Below are 26115 nucleotides of genomic sequence, written 5' to 3'. Positions count from 1 at the left end.
TTAATCTATGTGACTGTCTATGTCTGTATTATTATGCATATTCATAAGGGGATCCCTAAGGAGCCACATCCAATGCCCGCTTACAATTTTGAGACAATAGACCAATTACAGCTGTTACTGTAACTTCTTGGAAAAACACATTTGCTGGCATTCAATTTTTGACTTTTTACAGCTTTTTCAGGTTAATTATTTTTGGTCAAAGTAATCTCTATTACATGGAACAACTATTATTACCATATTCAATTAAAAATGTTACAAAAATATATCTGTAAATACAGTTTAGAACCAAGTAAAATACGGGTACTGAAAGATTCTTGGAGGGCATAAAATGTTGTTAAAAGGGGAGATTTGTGGGTTCAGCATTCATACGACAAAATTAATCATCGTCGTGCCCAGATAACAAGGGACAGTTACCCGCCTTTTACAATTCAATTCACAGCAAAGGTAAAAACAAGAAGAGAAAGAAAAAGTATTTCTATGCTTGATAAATTAAAAAATAAAAATACATATTCGGAACTAAAAGAAGAAGCACTAAAGTATGGAGAAAGAAGACTGTCACGGACCTGCCAAATGGCAGATGATAAGGTACAGTAGGTGTAGTCAATATTCGAGTGTACCGACCGTTGAGTAGTTTTTCCGTTGAGTACTTCTTTAACGGAGTATTTTGAGCGTTGAGATTGTTCTTAACGAAAAAGCTTTCGTTGTCAACGTTTTCTATTCGAATGACTTTCTGTTGAGCACAAATTTACAATTCGAATACAAAAAGTACTCAACGAATCTTTACATTGACAACGAAAGTTCCCAATCGAATACGACAAATGTAGGTAGTCGTAATCCAGAGTCATTTTTTTCAAGTATGTCGCCCCCTATAAACAATACACAGTAGATTTATACTAAAAACGAAATAAAATTCCACAATTAGCGCTGTCCCGGAAACTATAGAGTTGAATTTGGTTAAATTCTATTCGTTAATCCATGGTTAAATTTATATTATTTTTTTTTATCAATTCCTTCCCTGCGCAATGTTTTGTGATTTACGGTCGGCAAGATTAAAAAAAAAATAATGTATTCGTGTGTTTTATTTCTTATTTAGTTTTTTATATGTATATATGGCGCTTAACTTTCTAAGATTGGTTCCCAATCACAAGCGACGGATCATCAAACACTCAGTTGTGATTGGTCAAATTACTTGCGTTGCGCGTACGTCCTTGCGTTGCATCATAGTGGAAACTAACTCTTTTTTTTTTGGATTGTAATGTTTTTAAATATATATATATATATATATATATAAACGCAGGGGTGAATTGAAGTTTTAACTGCACATAATAATTAAAACTAACATTTATTTACATAAATTTTATTAAAAATATTCATATACCGTGTAGTACTTTGATTTTTAGTTAAACTTGAGAAAAAATACCTTTAAAGTTAGAAAACCTATCGACTTATTTACTAATTTTGTGTTTGCCTATAAACATTATTAATTTTACTTTATAGGCCTAATGCTGAATAAGGATATATTAGCCTGTATCTTACATTCTTCTGCATGTTTTAACATTTTTTAAAGCTCTGTCTACACTATCAAACCTTATGTGATGTGTCCATATATAGACATGATGATGTCATATCATTACCATATTTATGCATATCACTACCATATTTGGGCACACTTTTGTTTTGTTGTTTTGTAGTTTAATAGTGTAAACAGAACTTAACATATAAAGAATATCCTTGTGGTGACCATCTGTAAACAATAAATGGAACATTCAGTTATACTTATCCCATTACCATTTTGTACAATGTTATACTGTATGGTTGGTTATACAAAAAATTGTCTTTCTTACAGTATATAACCACCACCGAAAAAGTTATTGTTATACCAAACATTTTTTACCTCAGAACAATTTCTTAAAACTACCACAAGTCCTCACTTTAGGCTTGGTACTAAAACTTGACATAATAAAACATAAAATTATACCATTCAATTATTGACAACTTTAGAATAAATCACTCCTGAGTATATATTTCAAATACTTATCTATCAAAAATAAAATTATTCTCAGAATATAACTTTGCCTTACTATTCTAAAATATTCAGTAACTGTGTGTGAAGGAGATTTCCATGTAGGATTTCTAAGTTATAAAGAATGGGTTGAAAACAGAAAAGTAGTGCGAGATTACAAAAGTACAAAAGTACGCCTATAACCGTGATAGTAGAATTCTTACTATAGAAGAACTTGAGAGAAAAAAAAGCATTTATTAATTCTATTTCGTCTATAGATAATTTTAATTTTTTATGGCTGTATCAAAATGTTAAATAAATGAAATACCAATCTGCATATAAGTATAGTAAGCATTATTTTTTTCTTTGGTCTTTTTTTTAAGGAGTTCAAAACATGATGAAACATTTCAAAGTTGAGGGTGTTTTTATCAATTCTTTCAGATCAGAAATTCAAACAAACTAATAATTGGTTATGTCAACGTCGAAGTTGGTTACTTTATGCTTACTCTTGCCTTTATCATTAAATATTTCTTATCCTCTCAAGTTAAATGATGCATAGCAAGCTAGCAAGTGCAATCCTACCACCAACACTGTGCAAAAGTCAACAAGCAAGGATGATGATTTACTCTGCACCTGTTCCTACACCAAGCCAAATCCCTATAGGGAATGATCATAACATGATGATGACCACCACATTTAAACAAGGTAATCTAACAACGGGGCACTGAGCTCGCTTGCCAAGATAGGAACTCGTAACAGTCCTTTAATCTTATGTCTGGCTGCGACATACATACAGTACTGTATATCATGTAAATATTCTCACAAGTGCGGTGTCTGTTAGTGGGCGTGGAACTGTTTGTGTCGCAGCCACAGATAAACCTTTTAATATACGAAGCTCAGCATTCTGTTAGATTGCCTTGATGTAACGATCACGGCGTCCCCAACACCTTGAGCATCCTGTTCCGTCAGTCATTATATAATCTTCCAATTTAGACCACGATAGAGGTAATTTGAATTATCTTTGTGTGTTTGACCTATCTTTTGCAATTATTTCAGAATGTATTGTAAAAAATACAAATTTCTTTTGCAATTATTTCAGAATGTATTGTACAAAACACAAATGTCTAATGCAATTATTTCAGAATGTATTGTACAAAATACAAATTTCTATTTTCAGGGTTTTAGGGCGTCACTTTTTTCTAATAGTCAAACTAATTTCTAATTTAATATTTTCTGGACAATAAATGCTGTGCAAACAGTGCATTCATTAATTCATAAAATCAATTATCAATCGAACCTTGCCTCAGAAAACAAAGCACTCACAAAGCACACAAGTATGCATTTCCTATTGTATAATATATTGTTAATATGTCATTATAGGCAATGTAAAATATTAGTGTTTATTTGGAGAATTATGTGCCTTTAGCAAAATTTGGAAAATGTTAAAATCATTAGCGATACATTATAAAGTTTTCTTTTTTTTTTGTTTTTGTGTGCAACACTTATTCGGATAATAATCCAGATACTGTATTATTGACTATTTTTATTATCGGCTATATTGTCTCTCTATCTATCAAATCTAAATGTCCCTCTTAAAGAATCTAATTATGCCTTCGTCGTGTAGCTTCTTCCATAACTCTCGTTCGTTATCCACGTCGTGTAACGCTGTGGATTTGTCCGTGTGGCCGACAAATTGCGTATCGTAATAATGCATGGTGAACCGTGAGTCGTATCCGAAGCCGTATATGTTAACCTCGTCGCAGACTTGGAGAGCAAGGATGACGACAAGTGCGCCTAATGCGAAAGCAGAGCGAAAAAAGGTGAAGCTTAATGATAAAGATAAACACACACAAAAATGGTTGTTAGTAATTTTATGTACTGTGTACAATACTGATTAAAGATGTATTGTCCCCCAAAAACATGAAAAATAAAGATTAATAAAATCAGACTTTGAATATATTATTTTGTAGTTTTTCCGTAGGAAAAAAACGGAAAAAATTAATGTTTTCACTTATAAAATGACAAAATAAATGGTTAAATTCAACTAAAAGCCCATTAGCTGGCAGCCAATTTGACTATTTTTTGCTTTCAATTACAGTTTTTTGGGTAAATGCATTTTTTTTCGTTTAAATTTTTGGTAATAATGGAACTATGAGGTCACATTAAAATGGCATATTCAACAAAAAAATAACAAGAATTTTTTTTTAGGGGGACAATACATCTTTAAAGGATAGGTAGAGCATGAACTTCCTGACTATAACAAATATAATGGGTGTGCCAATGGTTTGGCAAAAGAACTTCTCACATAAAAATGTGTTGTTGCATTGCACAGTTAAGAAATGCTAAATGTGAATCTCATAATCACATTCCATAATACTAGGCCGGTAAAATTGATAAACCCACTACCTTATAATTGAAATAAAGCAGCGGAGACCCAGGTCATAGGTTGTTGGCGGTGGGGTACGGGAAGGGTGTAAGATATAAGGTCAAAAAGTAATGAAGGTCAGGAATCTAAGAATCAGACATAAATAAAATGGTAAAAAAAATAACTAAATACAAAAATTAACTTTATTTGCATCTACAACTACTGATACAGAAAAATAAAATACATATAAACAGGAGAAGCTAAAAATATTTACAGTATTGCAGAAAGAAAAACAAGAAAAAGATAAAGTATTAGGGTTAGAGGTTAAAGGGAAAATGTCAATTTTTAAATTTAAATTTTTTTAATTAATATTATTGTGATTTTTTTTAAAAATGATTAGACAGTGAATCACTATAATACCAACACAGAAACTACAATAAAGTGAGGTGATGTATGAATAAATATTAAAAATTATAATTCTAAAGCAAATATTAAAATCAAGTTGTAAGGTGGGGTAAAATGATACAGTCAACAACTCCAAAAACTGAATATCTTTCATTGCAGTGTTCTCAAGCTGAAGCCAAGTTTATCAGCAAATATTTCAGAAGAAACTGCTTGTAACAAGCTATTGTTGCAATAAATAATATAACATAACATAAGATAAATACTTTTATAGTAGTAGGGTGTGTTGAGAAATACAACAATTTGACATTTTGGTATCTAGATTTGATACAATCGTACGTTTAAGATTTGGTACCTGGCTTATCAACTTTTTTGTGGAGGCTACCGTTTTTACCTTTGTCAGTAGACTTAGAATAAAATAAATAAATTGTCCGGGATTTTTTTCTATATTTCGAGAACACTGCATTTGACTTGTCCATAATGTATTCTGGAAAGTCCAGGTGTTCAAAATACAGTTTATGAAATAGTGTCTGGTTTCTAAGGTGAGCAGTTTGGGAGAGCTGACTGTATGATTTCTACGTTGAAATGATATTTGTTAGTTTTGTTAAAATTCTATTTTACATATCTCGTTTAAAAAATCTAAGAACACCCTCTTCATGCAGTTTCTTCCAAAGAACGCGTTCATTGTCTATGTCATGTGAGGCCGTGGATCTATCGGTGTGAACAACAAATTTCTTGTCGTAGTAATGCATGGTGAATCTAGGATCATACCCATATCCGTAAATATCAACTTCATCGCATAACTGAAGGGCTAAAATCACGATAAGAGCACCTACCATGATGTAAATGATAAAAATTATATTATTTGTTAAGATAATCAAAGTAAGTACAGTAATGTATAAAAAAAAAAAATTATGTCTTGTAGTTGAAAGTGCATCTTATCTTATGTGCAAAAAATATAAATTTCAATGCATAACTGAAGGGCTAAAATCACGATTGGAGCACCTACCATGATGTAAATGATAAAAATTATATTATTTGTTAAGATAATCAAAGTAAGTACAGTAATGTATAAAAAAAAAAATTTATGTCTTGTAGTTGAAAGTGCATCTTATCTTATGTGCAAAAAATATCAATTTCAATGCATAACTGAAGAGCTAAAATCACAATAAGAGCACCTACCATGATGTAAATGATAAAAATTATATTATTTGTTAAGATAATCAAAGTAAGTACCGGTAATGTGTAAAAAAAAAATGATGTCTTGTAGTTGAAAGTGCATCTTATCTTATGTGCAAAAAATATCAATTTCAATGCATAACTGAAGGGCTAAAATCACGATTGGAGTCTCTATAGTATTATAGAAAGGACCAAATATTGGTAATCAAATAAGTAAAACAATATTTACTAGGAACTTGTTCACATCAACCCACTCAATAAGGAATAGGATATCATGAATATTTGAGTCGGGTTGGTGAACATCAGTCCAAAATACGCAGAATTTTTTCCAAAATACGTCAAGTTGAGGGCGCTATACTAATCCAAAATACGCGAGTCTTTCCAAAATACGTCGACTTGAGGGCGCTTTTCATTTTCCAAAATACGTGATTGTCCAAAATACGTCAAATTGAGGGCGCTATTCATTTTCCAAAATACGCGATTTGTCCAAAATACGTCAATTTGAGACTGCTAGTAATTTTCCAAAATACGTCAACTTTCTTCCAAAATACCATATCATATTGAGAGTTTAATGTATTAAAAAAAAGTTTCTTAGACTAAAACAAACAAGGACATTTTAGTTATAAATGAAATTATTGGAAGGCAGATTTTTTTGTAAATAAAATGCCATAGAGTAGCCAATTATTATTTATTACTGAATAAAAACAAATATGTGCCAACATCAGTCAATAGACAGTGCCTATAATATACATTAATAATGTCTGAACGATGTACGATTTCATTGCCAGACGTAGCTTGTTTAAATGAGGCATAAACCGGCTACAAAAACAGCATGTACAAGTATAGTCATAGGTATGTGTTATATATTTGGTGATCTACAAAATTGATATTTTTCCCGAGCTCGACAGACCAACATCGCTTTCAATTTAATGTACTTATGGTCTAATACAAGTTACCTAATCTGAAAACTTAACATAATAGTTATTTCATATTTTATATAATTAAAAAGCATATGGTATTGTAATTAAAATAATATCAATAATTGGTTGGAAAAAGTAAAGTAATTATTTTTTACACGAAAACGTCGGCAAAATACCCATAGTTAAATCCTCAAACTGAACTATAATATCATCTTCAATCCTTATGAAAAGTAAGTAATAATTAAAAACCATTATTGTTAAAACTTTTCAAATAATATTAATATTTGGTTATATAAGTAGTAAGTAATTGTTTTTTACGCAAAAACGGCAATATATATATATATATATATATATGTATATTATATACATATGATTACATTTACTTTAGGGTGTTTTATTGTTAAAAAATACCTGAAATGAAATGATTAATACGAGAAGGGGAAAAATGAGGTGACTAGTTTGGAGTTATTTTTCGAAATAAATATATATATATATATATATATATATATATATATAATTATATATATAAGATGAGGGCGTATCAATTTGATCCTGGTGCGCGTGCGTACAATTAAGGGACTAGTGCTTTTCCGCCGTACAACGCCGATAATATAAAGAGTCGCTATCCAATCGGGTTTGAACTAATCCAATGAAAGCCCCAGTGGTCTAATGACTTTTTCTCATTCTCACAGATTTCCTCATCGTTATCGTTTCAGATTAATTAATTAAATTTCAGTATATCACCGGGCGGTTTTGAGTTATTCTATGCCTGTGATGCTAAAATGTAACATTATTATGATACTCAAATAGAACTATAATAATTATCTTAAATTTTTATGAAAAGTAAACGCTCTAAATTGGCCCGACACAATGTCTAAACATTCTTTTTACCTAGATAATACTACTTGAGGATGTTTTTGCTTTAGCTACCTTGTCTTTAAAAATGAATAGCGCCCTCAAGTTGACGTATTTTGGACAATTCGCGTATTTTGGAAAATGAAAAGCGCCCTCAACTTGACGTATTTTGGAAAGACTCGCGTATTTTGGATTAGTATAGCGCCCTCAACTTGACGTATTTTGGAAAAAATTCTGCGTATTTTGGACTGATGTTCACCAACCCTATTGGAATATTTTACTGTAAGTCTTTTATAAATAATGTAAAATCTGTCTGATACAACAAATTTTTATTGGATTATTCAACAGTAATGTTAAAGATGTATTGTCCCTTGAAACACGAAAAAATGAAGGTCAAAATATTCTAAATTTAAAGTGGCCATATCAAAGTAATATTAAAGTTATTCACTTTAAGTCGAAAATTTGAGCCAAAAACAACAAGTTTACGTAATTAACAGGTAAATTAGCTTGATTACATTTCATCTGGAAAATCGTCACGAGCGAAAGTAAACAAAGATTTCAAACCATGAGTACGCATTATGCATATGCTAAATTAGGATTGTTTACAACTCGTCACGGTTAAGAAGGTATTTTCACACAGATCATGAGGAAGTTTTATGATTATGCATACAGAGTAGCCAAACAAGCGCGTTTCATTATGGGATATGTTTTGATTGAAAACTTTGACTGGAAGTCAAAGTTATTTTTTTAACAAAAAATTGTCTGTATTTCAGTTAATTTTTTTTTTTTCCCGAAAAATTTTTGGTGATAGTTAATAACTATTATGATACTTCAAAATGACCCACCTTTTTTCGAAATCTAATATTTTTAATTTTTTTGGAATTAGTCAAAGGGACAATACATCTTTAAATATTGGCACTCGAATAATTTTGTAAAAAATTACTAAAATCTCAATGACTGACTGAAGGTGGTGAATGGGATACTAAAGATATGAATACTTGTCATACAGTGTAATGGTAGCTTTGTATTGAAATGGGGTGAATATGTGCGTACAGTAAAAGGAATAGATGATGGATTATTTGCTGAAAAGACATATCATAAGCCTTCAATAGCTGGGATTCTAATCCAGTCTAGCATTACTAATACAGTAGTGTATGTATATCATATACTCTTTTTGTTCTTTCTGTCAATTGGGTATTAACATGCTATAGTTAATATAAATAAACTGTTCTACTGGAGTAAGCAATTTGGTTATAGTCTATGTTAGTTCCTTTATGACTATGTTGTATGTACAGTACCTTAATATTTATTAAATTTATTTCACTGTAGGTACTGTACATTTCTATTAAATCTCAAACTGTGTTTTTGGTACAGCAACCATTGCTTTTGCAGTATTTGCAAATTACTGCAGTATTTATAGATTGTCTTACCTGTAGTTGGTCGGTGTGATTTTTCGTCTAGGTATCGTGTGAAAGTGTAACGAAAGAAGTCAGGATGTATCAATTTCAGCCGGTCAATACTGATACCAGCTGGCCGTCTTATCTTGCTGAAATGAAATAAATTGATCGCAGCATTAAACTTACATTTCTTCAAACTTGTTTGTTAGAAAAATGGCAATTGGGCTAATAAAATGGCAATTTGGCTACTAAAATGGCAATTGGGACACTGAAATGGCAATTGGGCTACTAAAATGGTAATTGGGATACTAAAATGGCAATGGGCTAGTAAAATGGCAATTGGGCTACTAAAATGACAATTGGGACACTAAAATGGCAATTGGGCTAGTAAAATGGCAATTGGGCTACTAAAATGGCAATTGGGCTACTAAAATGACAATTGGGCTACTAAAATGGCAATTGGGCTAGTAAAATGGCAATTGGGCTAGTAAAATGGCAATTGGGCTACTAAAATGGCAATTGGGACACTAAAATGGCAATTGGTATATTTAAATGGTAATTGGGATACTAAAATGGCAATTGGGCTACTCAAATGGTAATTGGGCTACGAAAATGGCATTTCGGCTACTAAAATGGAAATTGGGTTACTAAAATAGTATTTTATCTACTTAAATAAAATCGGGCTTCAAAATAACATGTGGTCTAGTAAAAGACACATGGGCTACTGCAATATGGCTGGCTGGATAAATAACACATTTTGCGAAGTAGTCCTTTGGGCTACCAAAAAACAAGAGATTCGAGAGTGACGAATGTAGAGTTTTAGATTGCAAACAAGATCAAATGTCAATCTTGTTACAGTAGATGGATAATTTATTGGCAAATTGTGAATAATTGACACAGTCTCACTTTCATTCAACACCTAATGTACGCTGGGAATAGAAAGATAATCAGGCTAACATATCTACAAGTTCTACTAAGCTATGGGCTATTTCTTCTGCAATACTTGCTTTAGAGTACAAATGTACTGTATTCTCAAATAGAGTTTTCAGTGTACATGAATCCCTTCATATCTAATCTATAAAGCTCTGTCTACACTATCAAACTAGTTTGACAAAAATTGTGCCCAAATATGATAGTGATATGCCTAAATATGGTAGTGATATCATCATGTCCATTTATGGGCACATCACATTTTTAATCACGTGCAAACGCAGCTCACTATGTCGGTCAATTGGTCGGTAAACACCAACTCAAATTTGAGCACGACTGCAGTCATGTATATGGCCTTGTTTTTTGTCAAATAAACTTTGATAGTGTAGACATAGCTTTAAGCAAAATATGTGTACAATTTGTATTATGACACTTACTATGACTTCCCCTTTGATAGAAAAGGAGGTGGAGCTTCACTGTTGATGATGTTTGCAATGTAATTAAAATCATAAGATTTGAAAGTAGCATACATTATAGATACATCCTATAGAAAAGAAAAACATTGATATTTCAAGGTATAACACAATAACACATATAATTAGTATACAAATATGACAAATGCTATTACAATAGATTCATTCAAGTCCCGTCACATGTCAGGATTTTTTCTAAGGACAATATTATATATAATATATACAAGCCCTATATTTTCATATTTTGACCCGACTATAAGGTGAAAAGTCATCTTAAAGACCACAACCTCTGCAAATTACAACCATACTTTCACACTACTCAATAAGGTTGCAAATTACACCAGTAAGTCTACTGAGAATCAGTTTCTGACTTAGTGCTATATCATAGGCAAATTCCGTAATACAACATATCATGTGTATCCTATTGTACTGCCTGTATCATGGAAGGTTAAGGGTTATCCTGATACAGGATAAACACATGAGATGCTGTATCACAGAATTGACTTATGGTATTGGCCACATTTAGATACAGTGCCAAGAATCAGGTTATTGTGAATACAGACGGTCGACTCTACCAATATACTCTCTGAAAACTGGAAACTCTCCCAATACCAGACTTTTCTCAAGTTCCAAACAATCACAAATTTCTTTTTACCATTGAAACACATTCCGAATACCAGACTTTCAGGAAAACCAGACATATTTGGCTAGCCCAAAGGTGTCCGGTATTGGGAGAGTTGACTGTATAGCAAAAATTTGAAAGGAGAGGGTCAGTTGCATGTTAAATTTAACCCCTTTCTACCTTCCCTGTCAACATGGTAGACAAATTATGTCATCAGTACGGGCCATAACGAGAATAAAATATACTGTTGCTATCAACAACACAGATCGTTAATCTTTTATCAGATCAATTTATAGCATATATAATATTCACTTTAAAACGACAAAGCGTGTACGTATAATTGATTTTTTACATGACAGCATCATAACATGTTGTAATCAATACTAATAAGTAATATAACATGTGTCATTAACATAATGGAAAATGATGAAAAAAAAATAAAAACTGTGATGAATAAAAGAAAAGAATTTGAAAATAGACAAGGTAAAGGATTAAAAGAGAAAGAAAATATTATAAAATTAATACAATTTTCTGTTTCTTATTTTTCGTTTCTTAGAATAAACAGGAAAGGATCTAAAAATAATGTAAGTTTTTTATTGTTATTGTTATTTAAAAAAATGCAGTAAATTTGCTAAAAATGTATACGCATGACTACCAAGACATTTCAATGTGGAATTACAGTAATTTCAACAAAAGACAAAAGTCTCATGACAATAATAATAATACTGAACACACACTATTAGTAAAGTAATAGAAGTCAATATAAACGTATTTAAATGTAGTTTTTGTAAAATTTACAAAATTCCACTATTTAAAAAAAAATTTAAAAAATCAATGTAAGTACATGCCATTCATATGTATTAACATTCAATCTTTCAATTCGTGAAATATTCTCTCCATTTAACATCATTCATTAATTGTATAATCTGATCATAAAAATCAGTTTATTCAACGCAGTTAAAAAAACAAAACTTGTAATATACAGTAGTACAATCAAATTAAGATAAAGAATTAAGCTCTGTCTACACTATCAAATTAGTTTGATGTGCCTAAATAAGGTAGTATTAATTATTATGCCCAAATATTGTAGTGATATGACATTATCATGTCCATATATGGGCACATCACATTTTTTTTTGTCACATCAAGTTTGATAGTGTAGACAGAGCTTTACTGTAGATTCCATTGGAGTACTTAACATAGAGGACAATGGGGGCATTCTATAATTTTACTTGTTGTAAGTACATCTATTGTTGTAGGAGAGAAAAGACAATTTCTAACCAGACTGTTAGTATTTTTACTATTATACTATAGAAATGTGATACATTCATAGCAACCAGTCTTTGCAATTACTTTCTTATAGTAATCAAAATCAACATATTTAAACAGTTTTTTTTTCAGATGGTATTTCAAGACTTGACAAACCGAGAAATTAAATTTGAAATAGATCTACAATCTCGCCAATTAATTTGATTGAATTTTGACAGTTATTACTCTTGCGCAAGTGACAAATAAAACACCATGTTGAAATTAATCAGTTCACCAATACCGAGTACTGCCTAGCTCTGAAATACTTTATTCGTTAAAAGCAGTGTCACTAAGCAATGCCGCATTAAGCAATAAAGCTTTTAAAATATAACGGATATTGCCTGTACATGTTGTGGTTAATACAAACAATACATAAATACTGTACTATTACTATAGTAACAATTATTAAAATATAAACTCAGTGTTCTGATTATCAAAATATGTAATCATTATTCTTTTACTATTATTAATTTTTTTGTGTTTATTAATAACAGCCTTGATTACCAACTAATAGTCTATGACGTCAAACATAGATAAACAAATGCATAGTGCAGTTGTAACTTGTCATTTCAAAACAAATTTTTTTAAATTTATTTATTTAAATTTCATTAAGCCTTGTCTACACTATCAAACTATAATTTAACCAAAAAAAAGTGTTATGTGGCCAAATATGGTAGTGATATGCCCAAATACGGTAGTGGTCATCATGTCCATATATGGGAACATCACATGCTTTTTTGTCACATAACATTTGATAGTGTAGACAGAGCTTTACACTTGCAGTATAAATCTGGATACTTGGGACATTAATGCATAATTTTAGTATCGTAATAAAAAAGTGTAAATAAATGCAACCTGGGTTATTGGATGAATCAGATGTGAAAAGAAAATTGATCAAGCCATGAAATGGATTTGTTTTTTTCGTGCCGCTTCTTTAGGCAGTTATATTCAAGAGAACGGAATCATTAGGAAACGGTTACCATGCGGTAGCTTATTGTTTACTATGGTTAAAAAATGGGTATTTGGAAACTCGGACTGGGCATGCTCAAACCCCAAATCCAATCAAAAACCTGATCCTAAAAACAATTATATATTTAATACTTGATAGTCCCTGCTTAATAATAAAATAGAGAATGTTATACTATATCTTACACCCTGGGAGTTGTAAACCTATTTGATGAAGTAATATAGAATTTTGAAAAATAATATTGTAATATGGACATGATGATATCATATCACTACCATATTTGGGCATATCACTACCATATTTGAGCATATCAATACTATAATTCACACTTTTTTTTGTCAGACTAGTTGGATAGTGTTGTACAGAGCTTTACTCAAGTTCAACAACTAATATTTACTTTAGAATTTGGTTTTTTGAGATCATCAATCACAACAATAAATTCTCATGAGCATTGAATACTGTATATTCTTTAACAATGTATGCAGTGCATGGTATATCATGCATATAAATGCATTATTATAGCATAATATAGTAATTGTTAAACCTAGACACTGGTTAACGTATACAATGGATCATGTAGCAAATCTCACAATGGATAGTCCCATTACTGATGGGCATGCTATAAAATGCTTGTGACCTAAAATGCCAGAGAGAGTTATATAAATCATTAGAATTAGACCACATGTACATTACCTGTGGGCTTCATGGTTAAACAAGTTCAAATAGGTTACATTCATAATTTAGTAAACCATTGCTGAAGTCTTCTAAGCTCTGTCTACACTATCAATCTTTATGCGACAAAAAAAATATGATGCGCCAATATATGGACATGATGAGGTCATATCACTACCATATTTAAGCATGTCACTACCATATTTGAGCACCCCACACTTCTTTGTCAAACTAGTTTGGTAGTGTAGACAGAGTACTGCAGAAATGTTAATACATGTTTCCAGAAACCATGTCATATACTAGAATACAACCTATATATATTCTATACAACCAATGCAGTAACTTAAAACTCATGCTATTAAACTCAAAATCACATCACTATAATGCATTTCAATTCCAATCGGAACAAAAATAAAGTAATTAATAATAATAATTAATAACCGCATGCTTTAATTTAACCTAGATACCATAGATACAACTTTAAGCATGTACATTATGTGATAGGCCACCGAGCATCACCATCTTCAGCACACATGCATCATTCAGTAAATATACCTTTTAAATAATATGATACTAGTGAAGCACACGTCGACATCCTTTAGAATTAGTGCGTTGATTTCTCATTATTAAGTGCAACTACTACATGTACAGACACTAGATGGACAACAAAATAAATATACAGTACTATGACGAGATAATAAATTTATACGGAATCTCATCTCTGTGCAGTGGCATAACGCATGAGGCAAGGGCCCTCCAATGCAAGGTAGTTGCATTGGGGCTGCTCATACTCTGGGACTCCCTTAAGCTCTGAGGATCCTGGGGTTAGTCAGTGAGCGCTCATAGCCACTTTCTCTGTGGTGGACGAAAAAAGGAACAAATTTCTATTGAATATATGGTACAAAGACGGAGGGTGAGGTAGTGTTGATTATCACATCATGATAAAGCTTTATGCATGTAATTAGTATACTGTACTAATAAAAAAAAAAGAAAAAGAAATTTAAAAAAAAAAAGAAAAAAAAAAGAATTAGTATACTGCTGCTAATGATCTAAAAAGTCAACATTTTAAAATTCAATATACAGCTACAAGTAACAACATAAAAACAGCGCCACCGGTCACACCAGTAATTATTCTACTCGATTATCACTAACTACGAAATGGCTTTATTGCGCATTCAGACTGAGGGTCTGAGCGGTTATGATATTTATTTATTTATTTATTTATTCGGTATATAAATATATATTACAAAACGATAGTCAAGGACTGAAATGAAATATATTACAAATGACTAAAAATTAGTTAAAATTGCTATAAAAATATATCGGCAATAGTTTAAGAATCACTGGCTCCATAGTTCTGATGTTAGAACTCTTTGATGAGGAGTAGTATTTAATCTTACTCCGGTGTAGTTCACACAGTAAATTCGATAAAACTAGAATAGCGTAATATTAATTTTTAATTTCAGGATTTGACACCAAATCAAAATTCTTAACCTATGATTTATTCAAGATGTATTGTCCCCGAAAAACATGAAAAATGAAGATTAGTTAAATCAGACTTTGAAAAGGTAATTTTGTAGTTTTAATGAAGTTAATCACTTTTGTAGAAAAAAAAAAGTAAAAAAAGTTTTCCCTTATAAAATGACAAAATAAATAGTTAAATTCAACCAAAAATCCATTGGCTGGCAGCCAATTTAACTATATTTTGCTTTAAATTACAATTTTTTCAGGTAAATCATTTTTTTTTTCGATCTAATTTTTGGTCAAAATGCATAATTATGTGAAATTAAAATGTCATATTCAACAACAAAAATTTAAATAACTATTTTTTCAGGGGGACCATACATCTTTAATTAGCCTGTGATTTAATCAATCTTGTGAATGACCCATCAGTCGAAACAGCACATAATGAATTAAAGTTTAATGAAAGTACAAATCAATATTATTTCAAAATCAAAATCAAAATCATGCACAGATGAAATTTCACATTGAACTAATAAAGAAATGAGGTATATAGAGCATGACAAGCATCTGTCCATGCTTATATCATTCAGGTTTTGGACGTTTCGTAATTTAGGAACCGGTACCAGATTGTATAAAGGCCAACTCAGACGGTGTAGTACAACGAGGCCCGATGTACGAGTCGTCTCGCCGGGAAAAAAACTAAACATGTTTAAAGTTCTTCCGGCAACCTAAACTTATGGCCGACACTATTTCAAAACAACTCGTCGGGATTCAACTCAGACAGCGCCGACAAGTCAGGACTTTTCATTGGGCCTTGTCGTACAATGTTGTCTGAATTGGCCTTAAGGTTATCTCTGAAGTTTATTACGCTCTTATTTTTGTCGGTAATTGCAATAATTTTGTTAAGTACCTTATCCTCAACATCGGCTATATGTTGAGATTCTGGAAAGAAGGTGTAAAAAGTGGTTTTTCTGCCAACATCTTTAGCGAAACGTCCACTTGATTTAGCTCGATTAAGTCTAAAATCAAAGACAAATTGTAACATGTGATCAAAAACATAGATCTGCATATATTAAGCAAAATATTCGGAATTTCAATCTATTTCAATTACATTGAATTTTGTTTTTTTTCAATTTGCATTTCAATAAGGATAAGTAACAAAAAATAAAATTATTATTAATACAATAAAATTCTGTCATTAAATATCGTCTATTTTTTGTGAAGAGTAATAAAATCTGACTGTTTTTGTGAAGTGAATGCTTAAACATAAATTATCATACCAAATTTTGAATTAAAAAATGTATGAATTATTATCTTATCATACACTGGAAATTGTTTATGGTTTGAATATGCGGGTTAAAGAATTGGAAATTAGAATTCCTGACTTCAGAGAGGACTTGGACCCACGACTCTGGGTCGCCGTCATATTAATGAATCTACTGTTTAGTGCCATTCACTTCTTCACCAACTAGGGCCATTTTTTGAAAACGGTGGTGGTGCTGGGTGTGCTGTTTGTATCTTACTGTAGTGTGTAGATAGAAGTTAATTAAATTTAACTGTGTTGTAAATCACACATCTCAGGGTAATTTTATTACTGTTACTGTTAAGTGAGTGATCACACTCACACATAGTACATCTTCGAGATGTGTAGGGGATTATCCCGGTGTACTACAGCCACTGATCATGACTGGGCCTTTTGGGAGACCAGTCTTTGTCTGAAGGGGTTACCCAGTAAAAAATAACAATAAAATAACACGCCTCCAGAGACAAGGCATGTACAACAAAGTGTTTTTACAATCATGTTGAAGAATATAAAGAAATGTATTGTGGATTTTTGGGTGCGTCATCAGTTTTACTAATCACTACACTTTTTTACCTGAACACAACATCATGACTGTCGATCTCCGCACCTGCTTTCGAGCCATTTAGTATTCCACCACACCCGACGACGGCACAACTTACACACTTCTGCGTGCTATCTCGTAGTTGTAACAATGGATTGGTGAAATTTGGATTGTTTAGAATATTTCCGAGAACTGCAAGAGATAGTGATTATTAAATTCATTTATTTATTCTTTATTTCGTAATCAAATGTACAGATACAAAGTACTTTAACTAATATACATAATAATACAATACAATAAAAATACAATAGCCCATGGACCACAAACTGGTAATTAAATTAAAAATCTCTTGGAGTAAAAATCCTCAGTTTGTATCCATTGATGAGACATAAAAGGCCTTTCTCATAATGCACATAACCAGGATATTATTAAATGAAACGGTCTTGACAAAAATGCAATCAATTTAGTTTATTAGATTACAACCAAAATTGTGATAATTTGTTTTCTCGTCAACAACTGGCATGTATGGATGGGCTAGTATATAGGAATTATTTCTTTATTTATTTAGGTATATAAAAAACATTACAAAAAGCAGAACAAGTCTGAAATTATTGTAGTACATATAATAAAAAATTTAAACATTACAGAGAAAAAAATACAGAAAAATTGACAATATGCATAAAAAAAAAAAATAAGCTGTACATTAATTATTAAAATTTATCCAATAGAACAATATTGCAATGTCATAAAAAATAGATCATTTCTTCATTCATTTTATCAGAACAAAGTATCATTAATTAGGTCACTAGTATTTTAAATATATTTATCAAGGTTTTAATTTATTTTATTTTTAGCATTATAATATACACAATAGTATTAATTTAAATGTATTTATTTATTTACTTATAAGAATCCTATATAACATGCAGAATGTCTATCAAGAAAAACAAATAAAAAAGGTTGCTCCATCAAAAAGAAAATATTACACTAGTGAATAATGATTGAGGACTTATAGCACATCACAATATATAACTGTCATTATTCTCATGTCATACTTGTATGGGTTCAACTTGAATAATTATCTGTACATGATAACATAAGTACAAAGATTAACATTGATAATAGTACTGTATACTAATTAAAAATGTTGATACTGAAAAATCAATTTAGATTTACAAAGTGTAAAACGTGTTTAGGAACATGTCATTAAAGTACGTCAATGACCATAAGGGATTACATTGATTATGATGTTTATTAATATTATATAGTTAAAAACAACATAACATCTCGCCATCACTGGCATAACGGCTATGAATGCTCACTGGCTAAACTCAGGGGCCCTAGATTATGAGCAGCCCAATCCAATTACCTACTGTAGCATTGGCGCACCCCTTAAGCTTGGTTCCCACTAGCGACGCAACGCAAGGACGTAATGCAACGACCAATTACAAGGGATGAATTATTCGAACAGTGGCTTGTCATTTGTCAACTCGCTTGCGTTTACGCGTACGTCCTTGCACTGCGTCTCTCGTTGGAACCACGCTTTAGAAGAGTTAAACAAAGGGGACTTTGCTCCCTGTGTTACGTCACTGCTCGTCATTCTGGTAAAGATTGAAAAAATGCAAACCTTGTGAGGTAATTTCCCACATGATCGTAATCAAAAACGGTACTGGGTTTGGTCTACTAGCGTTCCTGCTCCCAACCAGTACATCCATTCATAGAAGCCTTGATGAAGTAAGCCTACCTGGTGGTGGCCATACAACGGTCCCGAGATAACGACTATACTAACGCTAGTAGACTAAGCACAGTACCGTTTTGATTACGATCAATCGGGAAATTACCTAACGACGAAAAATACAAACCTTCTCTCGTAACAGACCGAAACCCAAATGGAGAACGATAATGCGCCAACTTGTAAAAGTTAGTGAAGTCATTCACGTCCTCTGCATCCATAAACAGTTTTATGTCCGGAATAAACCGATCCCGAAACCAACTGGAATATTTTGTAATTTGTAAGACCGTTTTAGGACAAGTCTAAGCAAAAAAAAACAAAAACATATTAATTATTTTAAAAGTTATATTATTTATTATAGGTCCCCCTCTTAAAAAAAGAGTTTGTTAAATATTTTTGTTGAATAATATGCTATTTTAATGTCATTGTCACATAGAAGTTATTCACTTTGATGGGCAAACAAATTTTTACCTGAAAAAACTAAACTTTTAAGCAAAAAAATTCCATATTGGCTGTCAGAATTTTGGTTTAAATTTAACTGTTTATTTTGCTTTTGAAATATTGGAAATTAAATCATATTTTTTTTTTGGTTTTTTTTTTCTATGGAAGTCATTAATTTCATTAAAATTGGAGAATTTATTTAAAGTCTGATTATAATATTTTTTTTCATGATTTTGGGGGACAATACTGTACTTCTTTAAAATAAATAAAATTATAAAAATTTATATAAATAATTGTTGTGTATAATAAAATAATAATAATCACATGTAGTCACAATTATGCCTATATTAGTGATTATCCAATATTTGAAAATCAATTATGATGAACTGAATGTTTTAATACTGTATACATTGAGATTGATAAAAAGAAACAGGGTAAGGATTACTGTGCTTTCTTATAAAAGATTCTGAAAAGCAAAAATCTTGTGTCAACAATGAATAAGGAAACAATAATATTGGCTGAAAGAATGAGAATGTACAAGAAGACAGCAACTTGAAAGAAAATCAATATCAAACAATAATTTGAGATACTGAATGGAAACTGCAGCAGGCGATATTGATTTTAGCTAATTCATTTCGTCTTCAAACCCATGTTATAAGCAGTAAACACATTTAATTGAAATGTACTGCAATTAAAGGACAGTTGACACAGAACATAATATAATTTTGCTATGTGATTTATGCTAATTTATTGCATATCCAAACCTATGTTATACTGTAAGAAGTAAACACATCTAATTATAAGTAAGTAAATACAGTTGACACAGAATATAATATAATTTTTATATTATTATTATTATGACATTTCAAATGACATTCCATTTAAATTAATATAATAAAACTGTGAAATCTACCTAATCATAGAATTCCCGTTCACTTGACTTTCCCATGAAAAAAGTTCTTATTTTTAACTCTATGCATTTTCCCATGAAACGAACACTAATTTCCTTTTCACATCTGTATAAATTGTTACTTGTATTAAAGAAGTTGTAACCAGGTTTGATCTCTCGACTTATTCTGTTTTCACACACGTTTGCAAACCTTGTGAAATCTCGGGAGGAACGAATTAGTTGCACGCTATTTGATTACTATGATTGGCCAGTTAATACCAGGGCAATACACGGGCGTGCAGTAAGAACTCGCAACAAAAACACTGTCCTCTTGTTTTACTTGTTTATAGCACTATGCAAACATGGTTACAACTTGTTACAAGGGTATCAGAGTTAAAATATTTCTTTTAAAACACTATGGCCAACCTAATCTGTATATGGATATTTTATAGGGTTTCAAAAGTGTCGCCTGTATTCAATTACTGATAAACAAAACGTTACTTACCGATGGAATATAGTTTTTATCTTTTAAAAATGGAAGGAACGAAGCATTCACTTTTGCATACGGTGGTGGTTTGTCCTTAGGCTCTTCTAAAAGTGTTTTGAGATCAGGTGGCAATTTTTTAATTTCTTTAACTTTGTTTGATGCGAAAATGTTAAATTTCTTTACAGTCTTAACAGCTGTATTATTATTATCATTAATTGGCCTATTATTAGATATTTGCGATTGATTATAAAGATCTTGTATATTTAATCTTTCGTTAATTTTTGCTAAAAGTATGGAGATTTCATTCAGCTGCCCGTCTTGATTCTGATTATTTTTTCTGTATAAAATGTTGGCTTTTTCTGCTTTGTTTGAATGATGTCCAATGGGGAACATTGCAGTCCAATTATTACTTATTAAATTTACAAAAACATATAGAATTATAAAAAATAAAATAATCGCTGGTATCCGTGTCCGAGATCTTGTCAGCATTCGAGAAAACATCTTTAAAAATTAGTTTGTCTTCAATTCTTGGAAAACTCATCAACAAAAACTGGAATTCATTATTGCAACTTCTGAAATGACAAAAATCAACAAAATGGATCATCACTTTCTATGTCATGACTAAACTGATTACAAAAGTCAATCTCTTGCACCACCAGTCCATTGCACAGACAGAGGTTTCACAGAATCACACTTAAAAGTTGTAGCCTAGCTAGCTAGGAGAATAATTTTCTAATATTAATAAATTAAACATGAGGTCAATAATTATCATATCAATCAATCAAGAAAATTCAAATCCCTTTCCTTTACTTTTTATTCCAGAAGTAACTACTAGGCTTACTATTAGGATTCTAGCCCCAACCAGGGTCAAGCCTATGCCATGACTAGGCCTAGTCCCTTCCTACTGTACCCTCTAGCCTAATTAGTGCACGGGTACTGGTGGAATGTAGGCCTAGCTACCTAGTAAGTAGGCCTAGGTAGGCCTAGGCCTGGTCTGGGCATGTGCATGAGTCGTGAAAGGTTTAACACAAGAAGTTGTAAAACATTTCCACATACAATTAACAGGAAATAAAGAGAACAATATTATTATATTAATTAATATATTTTATAAACAAACAATTATTAGAAAACAAGAAAACTTACAAGAAAACAACAAAATCTTCGAGTTGTTGTGTTGCGACGACGTGTATGCGATAGAAAAAGTGTATTAAAAATTTTACGAATTGCTCCCTCTACCGTCAAAACTATGCAAAAAAGTTTTATTAAATCGAGTAGCGAGCAGCAGTTAGTAGGCCTACGCATTTATTCGAATAAACGCCCGGGGGATTTTATTGTTCTGAGTGGAGCAGGGTGTTTAGGGAGGCGGGAGTTTATTCGAAGGGGAGGCGTTTCTTTTTTTTTAGTGTATATGGTAACAGTATAACCAAAAATGAATACCCCAAGTTTAAAAAATACAGTGGGCCTAACAATGTTATCACCGTTTCTTGTTTGTATTTGTATTGTAGTAGAAATCATGTAAATCAATAAATTCTACTACAAATAGAAATGTTGTAGGACTAATAATTACGTTTATTCAAAGTAGGCGTTTATTCATAGCGGGGCGTTTAAATATTCGAATACTAAAAACGGTAATCTAAGATACTGTACGAGGTTTTACCAATAGCGGCGCTATACAATCTTAATTGTTTTTACCGTACCTCCTGTAGCCTATTACGTACACTAACAATTAAAATAACTATGAAAAACCTTATTATTATAATATAATTACCAATTCCAACTTTTTTATACCACACAACGTGATATGTTTTGTTCATAAAAATTGAATTGTCAATTTTGTCGATACATTACTTTATTAGTTTCGAACATATATTGGATAACCAGCTGTTGTCATCATAATTATCATCAATAGAATCATTTTATAAGCAAAAACTTATTTATTAACGCGACAAGTGTAAAATTATTATGTGTTGATCACGTGTTGATAATTTACACCGTAAAACAAAATAATATCGATTAATCGTTATTGTGTTTGATAGTTTGCACCGTAAAACAGAATATATAATTAATTAAGTAAATTCTATAAACCGTACTACCACAAGCCAGTTGGATTATCCGCGGCGAGGTCGCTTCTTCACAAACTGTGATTTATAATACTACAGTACTGATAATTCCGCCCAGCCAAGATGCCAATAACCATAGAGATATTAAAGTGTTCACTATAATATCTCTATGCAATAACCGGCCTTCATCCCGGCATTATGTGCCAATAATCAATCGGCAGAGGTGGTATCCGTCGTGCTGTTTAGGTCAATTACTAATTTGTTTTATTCCTTTTTGTATTTTCAATTCTTTTATCGTAAATGTACATAGGCCTAATATATCCTGTCCACTCAGGCAGCGCTTAGCTGATATATCTATATATCTTGTCCAAGTACTTTCACTTGCACTGATGAAGGGCTGGTGTTGCCAGAAAGCTCTGCTAACTTTTCTGGCTGTTTTACTTTATCGTTTTGATTTGGCTTTTCGCTTATTTTGTATCTCCATTGAGATCCAGCCACTGATACACCCACAGAGCATTGTCATTTTTTCAATGCTTATTTTATTTTGTATCTCCATTGAGATCCAGCCACTGATACCCACAGCATTGTGTCATTTTTTCAGTGCTTATTTTATATCTCCATTGAGATCTAGCCACTGATACCCACAGAGCATTGTCATTTTTTCAATGCTTATTTTATTTTGTATCTCCATTGAGATCCAACCACTGATACCCACAGCATTGTCATTTTAGTATTTTTCCTTTAGATTTATATATATTTCTTTTTGTATTGTTAATAAAGAATGTGTATGCATGTTATTAAACTTTTATTTTCTATAAACAGGACCATATGTAAAACGGTGCTACATCTATATCTGACGTTTCGATCTTCAAAGCTCACTTGAAGACTCACTTTGACGTCGTTCTGTGTGACGGTGAATTTATTATATGCATTATATTTTATTCATTTTATTGTTGTCATTATTTCATCATTATGACACTTGTGACTAATAAATAGCTAGCTTGTCTTGACAAGTTAGTGAAATAGTGTGGTGATCTGAGACTCTGTTTTCGGACTTTTTTTCTGTTGTCTTGGTCATCAATTTGTTCGGTTTATTAGGATTAGTTTTCCTTGTTTATTTAACAATAACACTTTCTTTCATTTTACACTTAAACAGCGCATAGAGACTATTTTTGTTTTGCGCTATACAAATTCAAACCATTACAATAATATTGATTAAGGAAGAGGACAGATCATCGAGGTCGAATAACGTTTTCCTTGTACAGCGTTTATCTCCATCGTGTCAATTATAACCTCCTGCCCCGACCCGCCTTATATATGAATCCATCAATTTTTGTTATCAATTGATAATTTATTAAAGAGAGAGGACAGTTTTGTACACCGTTTATCTCCGTCCTCGCACTCCCAATGGCCGTTACGCCGCTAAAGGTTAAACGATCGAACAAACAACGGATACAATGAATGTCATGATTTCTGCATCGCATACGTACCTACGACGTCGGCAAAAAATACGCCGCGTGATTTTGACGATCAAGACGTTCCCCCAGTGGATGGCGTAACGCAGAGGCATGAGGCCCTAGACTGGTTTAGGAACCCTAAGTGGCCCTCCAACGCTGGAGGCCTCTGGCCCTTTTCGACATATTTTAATTTCTTTTTCCGCTGGGCACTGCCCCAGCTCCGGGGCCCCTGGGTTTAGCCAGTAAGCACTCATAGTCGTTACTCCACTGTGTCCCCCAATTTGAGAATGTATTAGGCCTACAATATACTGACACACCTTTAAGCTATTCGTTATAAAATTTATTAAATAAAGAAATTAATTATTTATTAATATAATTCTATTACAATTTTGGAATGTAAAATCGGAAAACTTGTTATAATTAAAGTACTGTTAAGTTATCAATTTAATTTATCAAAGTCAAAATAATTAGGCCTAAGTGCTAAAGTGAAAGTGACGAAAGTCTTTTGATTAGATTAGATTAGATACGTCGTCTAAGATCAAAGAAAAAAAAGTAAAAAAGGTTATTTTAAAAACTGCCTTAAGTAACAATATTGACTTAAAACAAAGATGATTTTTAATCTTAAGTATGTTTGATAAATTTGACCTGTTGTTTTAATAAATAAAAAAAGGTTAAGTAATGTGGAAAAACATGTTAACTACCGTACATTTAATTGTACATGATAATATGATTAAAATGTTCCCTAGAAATCTTCACAATATATTATACATACACTTATTGCACTAATTTGATTGATTAATTAAAATATAATTAAAAAGTTTACATTATTTTTTTAAGTTACCCATATTCCAAAATAATTAGTCATAACTAAATACCTGGAAAACAAGTAACAATAATTAACTATAAAAACGATAAATAAAACTCTGTGCTGCTTACATTATTTACTCAAGCAGAAATCATGAGATAAATTAGAGCAATATTTAGGACATTTTCTGCAAGTCAGTTTCCCAGTGGTATAATATTTAAAGATGTATTTTCCTCCAAAAACATAAAAAATGAAGATTATTTAAATCAGATTTTGAACAGGTTATTTTGTAGTTTTAATAAAGTTAATCACTTCCGTGGAACAAAAAATGAAAAAAAACCCCAACGTTTTCACTTATAAAATAACATAATAAATGGTTAAATTCAACCAAAAATCTATTGGCTGGCAGTTTTTTTTTTTAAGTTTTTTCAGGTAAATAGATTTTGTTTAGATTCAATTTCAAGTGGATAACTATTATGTGACATTAAAATGGCATAAAAAACAAAACTAATTTCAAAAATTATTTTTCAGGGGGACAATACATCTTTAAGGTTGTGGATTTGAAGGGTTGATTCTTCAATTTCTATTATAATAAGAGACTATTTAGAGGGGTATGTTCTATTATATCTTAACAATAGTTTACCTCTCTTTTAATCTTTTAACATAGAAAATATTTAGGCTCATGCATTAAGTATTCATGATTTCTGCTATACGTGCTATACTTATACACTGAATATTTTTTTATAAATCAATAAAATGGTAATATAAATTAATAATATCAAAATTAAATTAATTGATCAGAAATCTGCATGGCCTTTTTTAAGATTTGAACCTGCGGCTCATT

General features: G+C 31.4%; 1 protein-coding gene across 2 annotated transcripts; it reads right to left on the bottom strand.

The window, feature by feature from the left end:
- Positions 1 to 1354: 1354 nt before the first annotated feature.
- Positions 1355 to 22140, bottom strand: LOC140052732 (CMP-N-acetylneuraminate-beta-galactosamide-alpha-2,3-sialyltransferase 1-like). Of its 2 annotated transcripts, none has more exons than XM_072098453.1 (8): positions 22093 to 22140; positions 20968 to 21521; positions 19263 to 19434; positions 17433 to 17592; positions 16467 to 16575; positions 10488 to 10594; positions 9154 to 9269; positions 1355 to 3796 (listed from the first exon to the last, which is right to left on the bottom strand). In XM_072098453.1, exons 2-8 carry the CDS (start codon positions 21448 to 21450, stop codon positions 3582 to 3584), a joined length of 1362 nt encoding a protein of 453 aa, XP_071954554.1. In that variant the 5' UTR covers positions 21451 to 21521; positions 22093 to 22140; the 3' UTR covers positions 1355 to 3581. The 2 variants fall into 2 exon arrangements, with proteins under 2 accessions (XP_071954554.1, XP_071954545.1); XM_072098444.1 differs by having other exon boundaries at positions 3659 to 5601.
- Between the last annotated feature and the right edge of the window lie 3975 nt (positions 22141 to 26115).

Source organism: Antedon mediterranea, chromosome 1 (genome assembly GCF_964355755.1).
Source record: "Antedon mediterranea chromosome 1, ecAntMedi1.1, whole genome shotgun sequence".
Lineage (NCBI taxonomy): Eukaryota > Metazoa > Echinodermata > Crinoidea > Comatulida > Antedonidae > Antedon > Antedon mediterranea.
This window is presented reverse-complemented; position numbering and strand designations above follow the sequence as displayed.

What these genes read in the sequence shown, in the direction of transcription:
- LOC140052732 (XM_072098453.1), bottom strand. Translation starts at nt 21,450, where the DNA reads ATGTTTTCTCGAATGCTGACAAGATCTCGGACACGGATACCAGCGATT. An exon ending in TAGCCGATGTTGAGGATAAG is followed by an intron (nt 10,595 to 16,466) that starts GTACTTAACAAA and finishes TCTTTTCTATAG; the next exon opens with GATGTATCTATAATGTATGC. An exon ending in ATCACACCGACCAACTACAG is followed by an intron (nt 3,797 to 9,153) that starts GTAAGACAATCT and finishes CTTTCGCATTAG; the next exon opens with GCGCACTTGTCGTCATCCTT.